Source organism: Vulpes vulpes, chromosome X (assembly GCF_048418805.1).
Source record: "Vulpes vulpes isolate BD-2025 chromosome X, VulVul3, whole genome shotgun sequence".
NCBI lineage: Eukaryota > Metazoa > Chordata > Mammalia > Carnivora > Canidae > Vulpes > Vulpes vulpes.
This window is the reverse complement of record NC_132796.1, coordinates 10,179,317-10,194,895: the sequence shown is the minus strand read 5'-3', so window position 1 is coordinate 10,194,895 and position 15,579 is coordinate 10,179,317. Positions and strand designations below refer to the sequence as shown.

At 40.8% G+C, this 15,579-nt stretch overlaps 1 protein-coding gene across 10 annotated transcripts in view; it reads right to left on the bottom strand.

Moving 5' to 3' along the window:
- Positions 1-15,579, bottom strand: part of OFD1 (OFD1 centriole and centriolar satellite protein) — a 56,070-nt gene that overhangs the window by 19,172 nt on the left and 21,319 nt on the right. For 6 of the 10 annotated variants that reach the window (XR_011998229.1, XM_025986712.2, XM_025986715.2 and 3 more), the window contains 6 exons: positions 9,144-9,251; positions 7,049-7,185; positions 6,562-6,735; positions 4,371-4,477; positions 2,455-2,574; positions 498-571 (listed from right to left, as the gene is read on the bottom strand). Coding sequence is in view for 9 of the 10 variants with exons in the window: in XM_025986712.2 (XP_025842497.1) it covers positions 498-571; positions 2,455-2,574; positions 4,371-4,477; positions 6,562-6,735; positions 7,049-7,185; positions 9,144-9,251 (720 nt within the window). In the remaining variant the exon portion in view is untranslated. Of the gene's footprint in view, positions 1-497; positions 572-2,454; positions 2,575-4,370; positions 4,478-6,561; positions 6,736-7,048; positions 7,186-9,022; positions 9,252-15,579 lie in introns of all 10 variants that reach the window. The other 4 variants (XM_025986713.2, XM_072744038.1, XM_072744039.1 and 1 more) reach the window with 3 other exon arrangements.

Sequence of the window (15,579 nt, the reverse complement as noted above, 5' to 3'; positions counted from 1 at the left end):
GAAAAATTATTCAACTTTCCTAGTCTCAGGCTAATGTATACAAGAGTATAACAGGTTATAGGGTCAAATGAAAAAATCATGAAGAATAAAAATACATTAGAAGTACAGGAAATAAGAAACTAGATCACAGGGACAGAGATGTTAAAATTTTCCTTAGTTTCTCATGGTTAAGAGTAATATTTACTGGATGGCAGTAAGCTGCTGCCACCTTCTTGAGAATCACATTTATCAAAACACACGAAATAAAGTTGGATAAAATCCTACTGATAAATTACTGACCTTTGGGAATATACAAAAGGTTAAGCACTAAGGTTCACAAAAATGTAGTTAAGACAGTATTTTTTTATTTTGTAAAATTAAAATAACAAACAACATATCATTTTTGTAGTAACAAGATAGTGTAAGCTGTGTCTTTTTTAGAATATAGAACAGGCCCAACTAGGAAACCAACAGCCTACGCATCGGCGCTGAAAAATACAGCTTGCCCCCAGAGTCACCTTTATTCTTCCTTTCTTCGTCAATCAGCCTGTTAGTTCTGGCGATGTAGTCGTCCTTTAGTTCGAGTTGATACCTGCGAATCAGAAGAACTAAACATGAGCTCCCTGTTGCAATCCTGGATGGTCTACCATCAACACGTGAGCTTATCTATGACACCTGGGGCACATAAGGGCATCAACCACGGTGACACGTAAACCCCAGGCTCTCTCAAGACTAAAGCCAGGGATTCTCAACATCAAAGGTCTGTCCGTAAACCTCTGCTATGATCCTATAAATTCGGTCCCAAACTCAATCACACGAAGTGAAGGGCTCTGTTGTCATGAGGTTACTGAGAGCAGGGATTCCTCTTGGTCTCGACATATGCCAAGAAGTAAATTAAGGTAAAGTGACAGCGTGTGTGACAGACACTAAATCCCAGATGATAACCAAGTCAGTCACTTGCAATTCACCTATCCCACATCCCCTCTTCTTAGGTAAGAACTTTTGCCCTTCAAGACTGAGCACAGTATTGAGAGCGCCAACTGCCAACAGCATCAGACCTGAATTAGTGGTACCCAAAGGCACATCTCAAGGGGCTTGCACCATCTCCACCAGCTGTTAGCAGTCAACTTTCTGGTTCAGAGGTCAGAGAAAGGAAATGAAAGAGAAGTGCTCCTATGATATCCCCCCAACTTCAACACTTGCTAACGGCCCATGAGGACACCCAAAGCCAGACAAATGACACCAAACAGTTCACTGCATCCACAGCTATGCAAAGTTAAAGCACACATTTTTCTCATTTGTCACAGTTTAACAACTAGAGTTACTTCAGTGTTTGCTAGTATGTTAGGGGAGCAGACATAAAATATGTAGATAAAATCCATTTCAAAACTGATACAAAGAAAAGGTGCTGCTTTTCCTTTTTAACAGAATTCTTTTAAACAATAACCTCCAGAAACCTTTGCGGGTACTATGTAATGGAATTCCAACGACAAATTATGAGCAAGGCAATAAAAAGGAGACCAATGACCTTAATCAGAGGAGCTGAGCAGAGTCATCTCTTCACTACACATGCATTTACTCAATTGGTATCAACTGAGCACTTATTATGTGCCAGATGCTATATCACGCACTGGAGGGAAAGTTTCCATATGGGCTTAATGTATTTGCACAAAGGTATTATTCACCAGAACACAAAACTCAGGCTATATAGGAAAGCCCCAGGGACCACACTTGTCCACATTCTCCTCTCCTATGCTGTTTTTTTGCTTCATATGATTATTTGGGTCCTTTTTTCTGGATTTTGGCTTTCCAGAACCTTGAGGGACTATGAGGCACATGATAGATAAACACTCTAACCAGGTAAGAAGACCAAAGTAGGGATCCCTGCGTGGCTCAGCGGTTTAAAGCCTGCCTTTGGCTCAGGGCGTGGTCCTGGAGACCCAGGATCGAGTCCCACATTGGGCTCCCTGCATGGAGCCTGCTTCTCCCTCTGCCTGTGTCTCTGCCTCTCTCTCTCTCTCTCTCTCTCTCTCTCTGTGTGTGTGTCTCTCATGAATAAATAAAATCTTTTTTTTTTTTTTTTAAAGAAGACCAATGTATACATTATTGCCTATCCCCATCTTAGTGCCAGTATGAGGAGAAAACAGAACAGAAAGTGATTTTAATTCCAACTTTACAGCTGCTTAGCCGTGCAAAATGAGCAAGTGCTAAGGTTCCCTAAAAATTGAAGCAAACCTTAGGCCCTCAGTAAGTGTCAGAGAAGCTACAAGTAAGAATGAGCAGAGGATGCCATTCTCTGTATCTTTTTAAACTCATCTTAAATAATCAAGGGAAAGGCTTGATTACTAATGAAAATATGTTTTTTAAACATTGAATTTTGCCATCATTTATCTGTCTTATCTACTTCATCAGTGTTGCCATGTTTCTAGCAACTTATTTTAACACAGGATTCCTTTAAAAATGCCAAGCAATTACTTGAGAAGTTCATTCTTGAGCTTCTGGTCATAGCTCTCCTCAATGCTCTTTATATTCAGCTCCCGCTTCCTAAGTGCATCAGTTATGCTTTTATTTTGTTCTTCTTGTAGCCTTTGAGCCCTGAAATTAGCAAAAATAGAGAAAGCAAATAAGGAAACCACGACATCTGAAGTAAGAAACTTTATGGGGAAAAAATAACTTGTGTTTTAGTTCCACAGGCTAAAACTGTAATATGGCTACCACTGCCAGGAAATAAACTGTAAGAACCTGAAGTCCTCCATCTATTTTATGAACTGACTCAGTTCATAAACAAGCAGATGGAATTACCTGGTGGCACCTGGCTAAAGGCAGTGTGAATGTATCAAGACCAAAGTGGTTGCTTATAGAAGATGATCCACACTCAAAAAAGGGTTACAGGGGATAAATGGTCATAATCAATTTAGGGGTAAAAGGGTGAGGTTTTTAGTTACAAAGCTACAAACCAAACTCTAGTGTACTTAAATGCTTGTTTCTTCTAGAATATTATTTCTAACTGTGAGACTTAATTGACGAGCCCATAAGAATTATAGATAGAAGATTTGTTTCCGGCATTTAAAAAATCCATCAGTTGAAGGTTGAAAAGAGTGCCAAAATAGCAAACGATGGATGAGTCCATTAGAACCTCCAAATCCGAAGAATGGAGTGCTTTTCATGGGGAGACCTTCAATCACCCACAAAACCAATTCCAGAGCCTAAGATCAGGTTCACAAGTACTTAGTCCAAATGGTAGTGAGGAGGGCTACAAACACTCTGTTCCAAGCAAAGGATAAAGGCTTTGTGTTAGGGGATCCCTGGGTGGCTCAGTGGTTTAGCGCCTGCCTTTGGCCCAGGGCGTGATCCTGGAGTCCCGGGATCGAGTACCACATCGGGCTCCGTGCATGGAGCCTGCTTCTCCCTCTGCCTGTGTCTCTGCCTCTCCCTATATATCATGAATACATAAAATCTTAAAAAAAAAAAAAAAAAAAAGGCTTTGTGTTAGAGCTCCCTCTCCTGACTAATCTTAAACCAAAGGAGCATTAAATCCATTTATTTCATTTAATAGACTTAGACAGGAGAAGTAGGGGACGACGAGGTAGGGAAGTAATTATATAATCATGATTATATCAAGAATCTGCCCAAATTTTGTTCCTTTTCTTTTTTCTTTCGTTATCAATGTGTCATTTTAGTATCGCCAAAAGGAGTAAGGTAGGCAGAGAGAAGAAATCAAATGAACAGAGCCTATGTAAATGAAAAAACAACATTAATAAAGATGGAGACAAACTCTTAAAATCAGATTCCTGGAGTATCTATGAATGTCAAGATCCCAGATGGCAAAGAAAGCTTATTTCACCAAATATAGACTGGTGAGGGGGGTATTAATCCCAGGTAAGATTTGAAGGATGATACATCTGTGAGAACTTAGAAAAAGTAACACACACACCAGGAGAAATAGTTTCACCCGATACAAGTCAAGTCAGAGCCACCATATTTCCTTTTTCCTTTTTCTTTCTTTTTCTATTTCTGACAGCAGAACAAGTAAAGGAGGAAGGTCTAGGTATCTAGAATTCAGTTGCTATGTGCACATCAAAACTATTAGATCTGAATGACCGAACGTAAAGGAGAAACACAGGATTTGTTAAAGCATTATTAGCTCCTTCAAATTATGTGTCTGGTCTTACTGTAGCCCAATGATGGCACCTCATTCTGTGTCTCATCCTCACGTGTAATATTTCACAAGCAAAACCTCAGTCTTTCTCTTAAATTGTGCCTTTTAAAACTAGGTGTTGTCACTTCTACAACCAAAAACTCTACTTAGCAATTAGCAGACTATCAAGATACATATTTAGTTCTTTTAAATCTCATTCATTTCGAATATCCGAAACGAATATGTTACTCACAATTCAAAAGCGTCGATTCGTTGTTTCAGCTCTGCTTCTCTGCCTCTTAGCAAATCTATATCTTTTAGTAGAAGCTGCCTCTGAGCATAAATTTCTTTGGTTTCAATCTGTGTATGAAAGCATTAATTTTTAACAAGCAAGCTAAAGAAAATAAAAACAGATCTGAACCCATATACTGCTTCCTAAATTCCAGAGAACAAACTACAGACATTTAGGGTTACAATTTCCCTTTCAAGAGGTTCCAATTCGAGGTATGCTTTTTGCCTATTCCTTACCCGACCATGTGTTCCCTTCCTCAATGATTGTTAAACTCCATTATCCTGTATTCCTAACATCCCTGGTCTATTTATTCTACTTAACATCTCTCAGACACTTAAAATTTGGGTAAGTGCTTTGGCAAGAAAAAAATGACACAAAATGTAAGTTTGGCAATAAAACTTCAAAATAGAATTTGCCTGATTCTGTTGCTGTAAGAAAGTTTCAGTTCCTGAGTCATTCTAACTCAGTGGTAACAAGCTGAATGAATGAGTCACACTTCCATTTGTGTGTTTGCTGAGCAAGGATTCACTAAATACCTAGCATGTGTCAAACAGCACACTCAGAGCTAGACAGAGAAAGATGAACAGATACAGAATCTTTACAAAATTCACAGCTTAGGGAGAGAGAAATAATCACACTATGATATGATGATTTTATAATCAAAATACATAAAGACTCTGGCAGGAGTAACACCTGGACGAGTCTGTCAGCAGGAGTTCAGGGGAGGCACCACAATGAGGTGACATTCAAGATGGATTTGGATGGCCAAAAGTCTCATTAGGGACAGAAGAAGAAGGGCATACCAGGTGGTGGACTAAAGATAGATGATTTGCATGAGGATGGCCATCTTCTCCAAAGTCGTCAGTTAACTAAATGAATATTCTGGTCTGGTAACTGGTTTGGACTAGGAAGTCACCAGTCTTGAGGATGTAGTTGTTAATCTAAACGTAATCCCATCATCTCAAAGACAGTGCTTCCAACATTTATTTTTATAGGAGCCCAATCACCAGAAATGGTATACAAAATTGTATGGGAGGATGCAATCAGCATGAAATGACAAGGTCTGAATTGCCCAGAGCAAAAGGGGGGTGTGTGTGCCGGGAGGGAGCCCTTCTACTTTCAACAGCTTCTGACGGGAGCAGTTCTGGCTGAACTCCGGAGACAGCATTCCAAATTCAGGCTGGTTTAAGATAGCCCCTTGGGAAAGGAATCGGGTTTTCCCAAAAGAGTGGACCCCATGCCTCCTGCTGCTCCTCAGCCTTTCCACCTCCTGTCTAGTCATTTTCTGGGAGAGAAAAACAAATGGCCACCCGCCTGACTTCCGCAGTCCTGGACTCCACTACTCCTGGGACTTTGCCCTTTGATCCCATGGCAGCACACTGTTTTGTTTCCAGTCTGACACCTACAACCCTCTCCTCTTGGCCCATGCTGCTTCTTCCACCTGTCGGGATCCCCAGACCTAGTCCTTGATGTCTCTGACACTGCCACACAGCATTCCCTGCTCCCCTGGGTTAGTAGGCACCCACCTTCCCCCCTCTAGTTCCCTTCACCATCCCACCAAACCCCAAGGTCTTTAAATAGGCTGCTTTTCTCAAGCCAAGTAAATGCAATTCTATAAAGTGCCACTCTCCCAAGCGCCTCTATCTTTCTACCCTCGCTAACCTTACAAACCTTCCCAAGAACTGTAACAGAACAGTAGCCTACAAGTACTTGGTTTGGTCTGTATCAGTGGCAGCCTGCCCATCTCAGTTGGGTCCCTCAACAGTTTCATCAATCCTGTCTGCTTTAGATGGTTGCTCTGCCTCTACCTCCACAAAACCATTCCACAACTGGTGATCCTCTTCTTGAAGCTGCCCTCTTAACCCTCAAATCTGCCCGAGATGATGGAGCTTATTCCACATGAGTTCCTCATAATCCCCACCTGGATGTTTGCACCCGCAGTTCATCCTTCCAGCAGATTTGGGGCAAGAAAGTCTACATATCCTTTTTTAAGGCCGATCCTTCCACTTGTGCTCTTGACCCCAGTCCCTAGTACTCCCTGGAGGGCTCCATCTCGTCTAACCGCCTGCGTCCCAACCCACTCTCGGACCTTGAGCCAAACTACTAACAGCTGCAGGAAACAGACACCCAGTAGATAAATGTAAAATGTTACCTCCTGGTGCTTTTGAATTCTCTCAAGAGCCAACCTTTCACGAGAAATGAAGGCTTCAGATTTGGCTTGTAAAGCTCGCTCAAATTGGTTCCGAAACTTGGCTAATTCCTTCTCAGCCTTTCTTTTCTCTTCCATTTTAATTTTTGCTACTTCAGTATCTTTAAAATACTTCAACTGCCAAGTGATTACAAATAATTGTAAATACCAGTAATTTTTCTAAAGAAATAACTTATCTCTTCATGGTTAGGTTTAACACTAATGCTCCACTTATATTTAGTTTAACTCATCGTTAGTTTCATCTCATTCACTGTACCTCTAGGATTCATTCAAAAGGCATAAACAGTAACATCAACTAGAAAGAAAAATCAAATATGCAGGAGTTTATCACAATAAGGATTCTAGATTTTTTTTCTCCTTATACGTAAGATGAAGACATTTAAAATACAAGCACAACTATCACTCTTGCTAATAACAAGATAGAGCTTACCTTGTGACACATTTCTGCCTGAAGTTGTTGTTCTATTTCTTTCTTATATTCATTTAACTTTATTTCTAAAGATTCTAACTTGGGACGCTGAGGGCTAGCATCTGCAAACTGATCATCAATAAGCTGAAGCTTTTCCGCTTTAAAAAAAAAACACACACACACAGGAAGTTAAGATAGAGAAATGTGGTCAGGTGAACAAGAGGCTAGAGCTCTGTTCAAAAGCAAAGAGTATGCTTCGGAGAAAGTGTAGGGATCTCTGCAATTTACTTGGAAACATCAAAAAATTAAGATGGATTAATGGATGTGACAGAGAAGTGACCGAGCAAATATAACACAAATTTACTGGGAGAATCTAGGTATAGAAGTGTTCAGTGTGCAACTGTTTCAACCCTTCCATATGTCTGAAAATTTTCATCATCAGATGTCCGGGGAAGAGAAAGCAGAGAGTACAAGTCAGAAAACACTGGCATCTCTTTCCAGTCCCGGAGTGCCAAGCGAGAGCACACTTTCAGTAGACTTTGGTTAAAGGGGACTTATGCGTTCAAAACCCTGACCTCAAAATAACTCAAAGATCACCATATTTCCACTCTGCTTTACAGAGAAGGAAATAGTGGTCCCTACAGTCTGAGTCCTACAGGGCTAAGCAACTATGTGATGGTGGAACCAGGACTGAAACCAGTTTACTGACTGTCTCTCACTGCAGTGCTCTCTCCACTAGACCCACAGCCCTCCCACCAACTGTGGATCAGAATCAACAATGCGGCAGAATGCCTGAACCCCGAAGGCATCTTGGTCATGTGGAACATCAACATCCACCAGAAAGGATGCCTAGGAAAAAAGGATGGCAGAAGTAGATTAAGATTGGCAGTGTTCATCTCTTTAGAGAATTTGAGACATATTTTCATTTACTTCTCTGTATTTTCTAAATGCTCTGTAATCGTGTTGTTCAATATAGGACTCTCTAGCCACATGCAGCCACTGAGTAGATGAAATGTGACCATCTGAACTGACATGTGGTCTAAGTATCAAAGACACACCAGATTTCAAGGACTGCGCACAGAAATTCTATCTAAAATAACCTCAATTTTTTTATACTGATTGGTCATATTGATTATTTTGGTTATACTGGGTTTAAATAAAATATATTAAAACAAATTTGCTTGTGGGTTTGTTTTGTTTTTACTATGGCTAGAAGGAAATTAAAAATTGCACATGTGTTGGGCAGCCCGGGTGGCTCAGCGGTTTAGTGCCACCTTCAGCCCAGGGCCTGATCCTGGAGACCTGGGATCAAGTCCCACATCGGGCTCCCTGCATGGAGCCTGCTTCTCCCTCTGCCTGTGTCTCTGCCTCTCTCTCTCTCTGTGTCTCTCATGAATAAATAAATAAAATCTTAAAAAAAAAAACAAAACTTGCACGTGGCTCATATTATTGGACAGCAGTGCTCTAGAACAAGCACATACCATGTTCCCAATGGAATAAAATCTATGCCAAAATAAAGGCCAAATTATACAGTGTAGCTTTTATAAATTATAGACTTATCTTCTTACAGGTTAGAAGCCCCGTTACTCCTTAAGACTCAGGCAGCGTCACGAAACTGAGTAATCACATAATTTTAAAAACCTTGGACTCTAATAGCAGTTCTGCACCAGAGCGAGTGTTTCCAGGTTGCTGTAATTCTGGGAACTACCATTTCCTCAACTGTAAATTGAAGTGATACACCGCTGACTTCTCTAACCTCTGTGCCATGCGAGTCATCTAGGACTTTCTCACTTAGTGGCAATAAAACAAAGTTAGCGACACAAGGAAGAACGTGTCAGTTATGAGCGGTTGAACACAGCACACAAGGAAGAATGTGGGCCTTTGGATTCCCCCAAGATTTGGAAAGTGTGGCCTTAGCAGTCACGAGGGGAGGCAGCAGTGCTGGAGAGCAGGTCAGGTCCCTTCTCCCAACGAGACTCCAGAGGAAAGGAGTGCCTCTGCCACCCGCGGGTCACATCCCTCCCAGTCAAGGAACAAGCAGAATACAGTAGATCAGATCATTTCGTCATTTGAAGACAAAACAGAACAATTAAAATTCCGAAAGAAGGCTAGTTACCAAGAGAGTCTTTGCCAGGAAATGCCAAGCTTGTCTGAGTCTCCGCATCACAGCTTGCCTTGGACTGATGATAATCTGCCAATTCTCTTAAAAAGTGCAGGAGAAAACCTAAGAGACACAAAGTGTATAACACAGTTTTGCTGCACAAATTTCTTTCATTTAACCACTGCTAAGTCATGGTTTATGTAATCTTGGTTTTATTTTTTAAAGATTTTATTTATTTATTCATGAGAGAGACAGAGACAGAGAGAGAGAGGGAGGGAGGGAGGGGCAGAGGGAGAAGCAGGCTCCATTCAGGGAGCCCAATGTGGTACTCGATCCCAGGTCTCCAGGATCACGCCCTGGGCCAAAGGCGGCGCTAAACCGCTGGGCCACCCAGGCTGCCCCATAATCTTGGTTTTAAGACATTATCTTTTTTTTTTTTTTGCATTATTTTACGAATCTTTAAAGAATCATTTCTAAGGAAAGGCCTTTGCAAACATGACAAGACTAGAAGTAATAAGGAGAAATATTTATCAATCTAACAACGTAAAAATTAGAGACCTGTATGGCATGAAATGAAGTCAAAAGACAGGTGATACACTGGAAAAAAATATTTGGGGGACTATGAAAACAGGACTAGGTTTCACAATATCAAAGAGCTCTTACAATTCAGTAAGAAAAAAAAATGGAAAAAATGGAACAAGACACGGACAAAGTTTACACAAAAAAAAATGTTTAACTGTCAAATGTGAACAAAATTATAAATAAATGCAAAATAATACAACAGAGAGACTGTGTTTTCCCAGTAAGATTGCTAAGATTAAAAACAGAGGCATATGGGACTTCTGCAAAGATGGTGCAGTAGGAAGATTCTAAACTCACCTCCTCCCACGGACATACCTAGATAACACAGCAATGGAACTAATCCAGAAAACAAACCCAAACACTGGCAGAACAGACATTCCACAGTTAATCACCGAGAGGAACCACACTGAAAATGGTAGGATGGGCAGAGACACAGTTGGGAACCAAACTAAACACCAACTGGAGGGACACTACAAGCACAGAGAAGGGAGGGGAGCAGATCCCAGCCACACCAGGCACCCCAGACACAGGAGGCCTGCACTGGAAAGAGGAGTCCTCATATCCTTTGGCTTTACAAAGCAATGGAGCTTGACTTCGCAGGTTTTTACAATCAGCAGGGCTTAACTCCAGGTACCTTGAAAATCAGTGGCCTTAGCTCTGGGAGAGCCAGAGGACAATAGGAAATGGAGTCCCCACCCTTAAAGAGCCAGCCTAACAAACAACCCCACAGATACAGCATAGAAGCAGCAGTTTGAAATGCTCCTGGGGTACACCTACCTGGAAGCAGATTTATTTACTAATCTCAGAACCTGTGTTGGAGGAGCAGAGATCTTAAGGATACATCTCCAAGAACAGAAGAGCTACCAGGGGCCATTTCTCCCCAGATCCCCAAGTCTAGATAGCCAGACACTTCAGAATGGCATGGAGCACCCCCTCCCCAAACCTACCTTACTACCACCAACTAGCTCCCATGTTCTCCTGTGGATCTGCCTCATCCAATGCCCAAATGGCAGGAGTCCCTCCAAAGCAGCTCCTGCCATGATATATCCCACAAGCAGCCATTACAAGGTGACTCCTGCCCTGGAAATAGGAGAAGATAACCACACACACCAGATCAACTACAGCCCCAGCAAATGGATTCAGGGCAGACATCTGCTCTGTCAGCTCCACCCACCAGCAACCTTTCAGGGGAAAACACAAAGAGAAAGCCCTGCATGTCAGGTTGGGCTCACTGCACCCCCAGTCAGCAGATGGGGAGGCAGGCATGTGCTTGGACTGCTGGCCCTGCCCACCAACAAAAGCCTCTCAAGGGACAAGGCAGGGAGAACATCTTGCAGGCTGGTTACTACCACAGCCCCAGGAAAACAGGCAAAGAGCAGGGATCTGGTCTGACCACTGACACCACCCAACTACGATCCCATTTCAACTCCAGACTGGCCCTTTAACATCACAGGGACCAAACCCTGCCCACAACAGGTAAAGTGGGCCACTATAGCTGACTGAAGGCAAACATGGCTCAGCTACAATCAGGGCACAATAACCCATGTAGGAGATAACTCTGAAGTGTCTGGTTCTGGTAAACAGAGGACATTGTGCTACAGGGCACCACAGAACCTCTCCTTCATAAGGCCACTATATTCAAGAAAAGGAGGCACAACTGACTTTCTTCACAGAGAAACAGAAAGTTAAACAAAATGAGGAGATAGATGAACATATCCTAAATGAAAGAACAGGACAAAACCAGACAAAAGAGCCAAATGAAATGGAGATAAGCAACATACCTGATAAAAAATTCAAAGTCATGGTAATAAAGATACTCGATGGACTTGAGAAAAGAGTGGAGGATCTCAATGGGACCATCATCAAAGAGATAGAAAATAGAACCAATCAGAGATGAAGAGATCAACTGAAATTAAAAATACACTAGAGGGAATCACAATAGCAGATTAGAGGAGACAGAAGAATGGACCAGTGAGCTGGAAGACAGAGTAATGGAAAGTTCCCAAGATGAACACCAAAAAGAAAAAAGAACAATAAATACTAAGAATAGGTTAAGGGAACTCCGCAACACCATCAAGCCTAATAACATTCACATCACAGGGATCCCAGGAGAAGAGGGCAAAAGGGGACAGAAAATTTATTTGAAGACATAATAGCTGAGAACATCCCTAATCTGGGGAGGGAAATAGAAATCCAGATTCAAGAGGCATAGAGAATGCCCAACAAAATCAACCCCGGAAGATCCACCCCAAGACACATAATTAAAATGGAAAAAAGTAATGATAGATAATTTTAAAAGCAGCAAAGGTTACATACAAGAACAAACCAAAAAGGCTTCAGCTGACTTTTTAGCATAAATTTTGCAGGCCAGAAGAAAGTGGCAGGATATGTTCAAAGTGCTAAAAGGAAAGAAACCTGCAACCACACATACTCTACCCAGCAAGGCTATCACTCAGAATAGGATAAGTAAAGAGTTTCCCCAGACAAAAATTTAAGGAGTTCATTACCACTAAGCCAGCCCTGTAAGAAATGTTAAAGGGAGTTCTTTTAATTTTAAGAGACGGCCATAATCAAGGATAAGAAAATTATAAAAGGAAAAATCTTCACAATACAAACATAATAAAAGTAGATTAATCAGTTATAAAACCAGCATGGAGGGATGCCTGGGTGGCTCAGCGGTTGAGCAGCTGCCTTTGGCTCAGGGCATGATCCCAGAGTGCCGGGATCGAGTCCCACATCAGGCTCCCTGCATGGAGCCTCCTTCTCCCTCTGCCTATGTCTCTGCCTCTCTGTGTCTCTCATGAAGAAATAAATAAAATCTTAAAAAAAAAAAAAAAAAACAGCAACATGGAGATTAAAGTACAAAAGCAGTAAAAATCAGTTATATCTGTAAAAATCAGTCGAGATTCACCAAATAAAGAGGTAAAGCATGACATCATAATACATAAAATGTGGGGAGGTAAGGGGAAAAAATTAGTGCTTTTAGAATGGGCTCAAATTTAAGCAACCATCAACTTAATACAATAATGCTATATGCAAAAAATGTTAATATGAGCCTAAATATAGGGGCACCTGGCTGGCTCAGCGGTTTGGTGCCTGCCTTCAGCCCAGGGCGTGATCCTGGAGTCCTGGGATCAAATCCCACATCAGGCTCTCCACGGGGAGCCTGCTTCTATCTCTGCCTATGTCTCCGCCTCTCTGTGTCTCTCTTGAATAAATAAAATCTTAAAAAAATATGTATTAGCCTAAATATAACCACAAATCAAAAACCAGTGATATGCAAAAAATAAAGAGAAAAGAATCTAAGTATATCACTAAAGAAAGCCAACAAACTGAGCATAGCAAGAAAAGGAACGGAGAACAACCATGCAACATGTAATAAAATGGCACTAAGCACATACCTATTAATACCTACTTTCAATGTAAAATGGACTAAATGCTCCAATCAAAAGACACAGGGTGACTGAATAGACCAAAAAGCAAAACTCATCTATGTGGCATGTTGGGTGGCTCAGCTGGCTAATAATCAATTTTATTTATTTACTCATGAGAGACACAGAAAGAGAGGTAGAGACATAGGCAGAGGGAGAAGCAGGCTCCCCACAAGGAGCCCAATGTGGGACTCAATCCTGGACCCCAGGATCATGCCCTGAGCCAAAGGCAGATGCTCAACCCCTCAGCCACCCAGGTGTCTCTCCTCTTACCACTTTTATTCAACCAGTACTGGAAGTCCTTGTCACAGTCACTGAAGAAGAAATGAAGAGTATCCAAATTGATAGGCAAGAAGCAAAACTGCAGATGACATGATACTACGTACAGAAAACTAGCACTGATAAATGAATTCAGTAAGGTCAAAACACTAGCACTGATAAATGAATTCAGTAAGGTCACGGGATATACAGTTAATATACAGAAATCTGTTGCATTTCTATACTTTAATAATGAAGTAGCAGAGAGAGAAATTAATAATGGCATTTACAATTGCACAAAAAAAATACCTAGAAATAAACTTAACAAATGAACTGAAAGACCTATACTATGAAACTATAAAACACTGATAAAAAAAAGAAAGATGACATGAATGAAAAGATATTTCGTGCTCATGGATTGAGAGAAACCAGTATTGTTAAAAGGTCCACACTACACAAAGCAACCTACAGATTCAATGCAAACCCTATCAAAATACCAACAGCATTTTTCACAGAACTAGAATAATACTAAAATCTGTATGGAACCACAAAAGATCCCAAATAGCCAAAACAACCTTGAGAAAGAAGAACAAAGCTGAAGGTATCCCAATTCTAGATTGCAAGATAAACTACAAAGCTGTAGTAATCAAAACAGTAAGGTACTAGCATAACATCAGACACATAGATCAAGGGGACACAATAGCCCAGAAATAAACCTATACTTATATGTGTCAGAATATACAATGGGGAAAAAAAAGTCTCTTCAACAAATGGTATTGGGCAAACTGGACGACCACATGCAAAACAATGAAACTGGATCACTTTCTTACACCATTATACAAAAATAACTCAAAATGGATTAAAGTCCTAAATGTGAAAGCTGAAACCATAAAATTACTAGAAGAAAACACAGGCAGTAATATGTCTGATATCAACTGTAGAAACATTTTTCTACACAGGTTCCTCAGGCAAAGGAAACAAAAGCAAAATTAAACCATTGGGACTACACCAAAATAATGAGCTTCTGCACAGCAAAGGAAACCAACAAAACAAAAAGGCAACCTACTGAATAGCAGAAAATACTTGCAAATGATATATCCAATAAGGGATTAATATCCAAAATATATAAAGGACTTATAAACTCAACACACACACACAAAACAATCCAATAAATAAACAGGCAGAGGACCTGAATACACATTTTTTGGAAGACATCCAGATGGCCAACAGACACATGAAAAGAGGCTCAATATCACTCATCATCAGGGAAATACAAATCAAAACCACAAGGAGATATCACCTCACACCTGTCAGAATGGCTAAAATCGACAGCACAAGAAACAAGTATCAGCGAGGATGTGAAGAAAAAGGAACCCTCATGCACTGTTGGTGGGAATGTTAACTGGTACAGCCACTGTGGAAAATAGTATGGAGGTTCCACAAAAAATTAAAAATAGAATTACCATACAATCCAGTAATTCCGGTACTAGGTATTTACCCAAAGCATATGAAAAGCTAATTTGAAAAGATACACGCACCCCTATGTTTACTGCAGCATTATCTACAAGAGGTGAGATATGGAAACAACTCAGGTGTCTTGTCAGATGAATGGATGAGGAAGCTGTGGTGTAAATACACACACACATACACAATGGAACTATCACTCAGCCATTTAAACAAAAAAAAAACAAAAAAAAAAAAAAGAGGGAAGCCTGGGTGGCTCAGTCATTGAGCCATCATCTGCCTTCAGCTCAGGGCGTGATCCCAGGGTCCTGGGACCAAATCTTCCATTGAGCTCCCCGCAGGGCTGTCTCTCTCACAAATAAAATTAAAAAAAAAAAAAAAAGAAAGAAAGAAATCCTGCCATTTACAATAACATGGATGGAACTAGAGGGTATAATGCTAAGCGAAATGTCAGAAATATCATAAACTTCGCTTGCAAGTGGAATTTAAGGAATAAATGGAGAAACAAAGGAAAGAGTCAAATAGACTCTTAAGTACAGAGAACTGATGGTTGCCAAAGGGGAGGTGGGGGGGGGGGGATGAGTGAAATAGATAAACGGGATTAAGAGTACACTTACTGCAATTAGCACTGAGAAATATATATTGACAATGAATTGTTATACTATATACCTGAAACTAATATTAACACTATATTAATTATACTTCAATAAACTGTA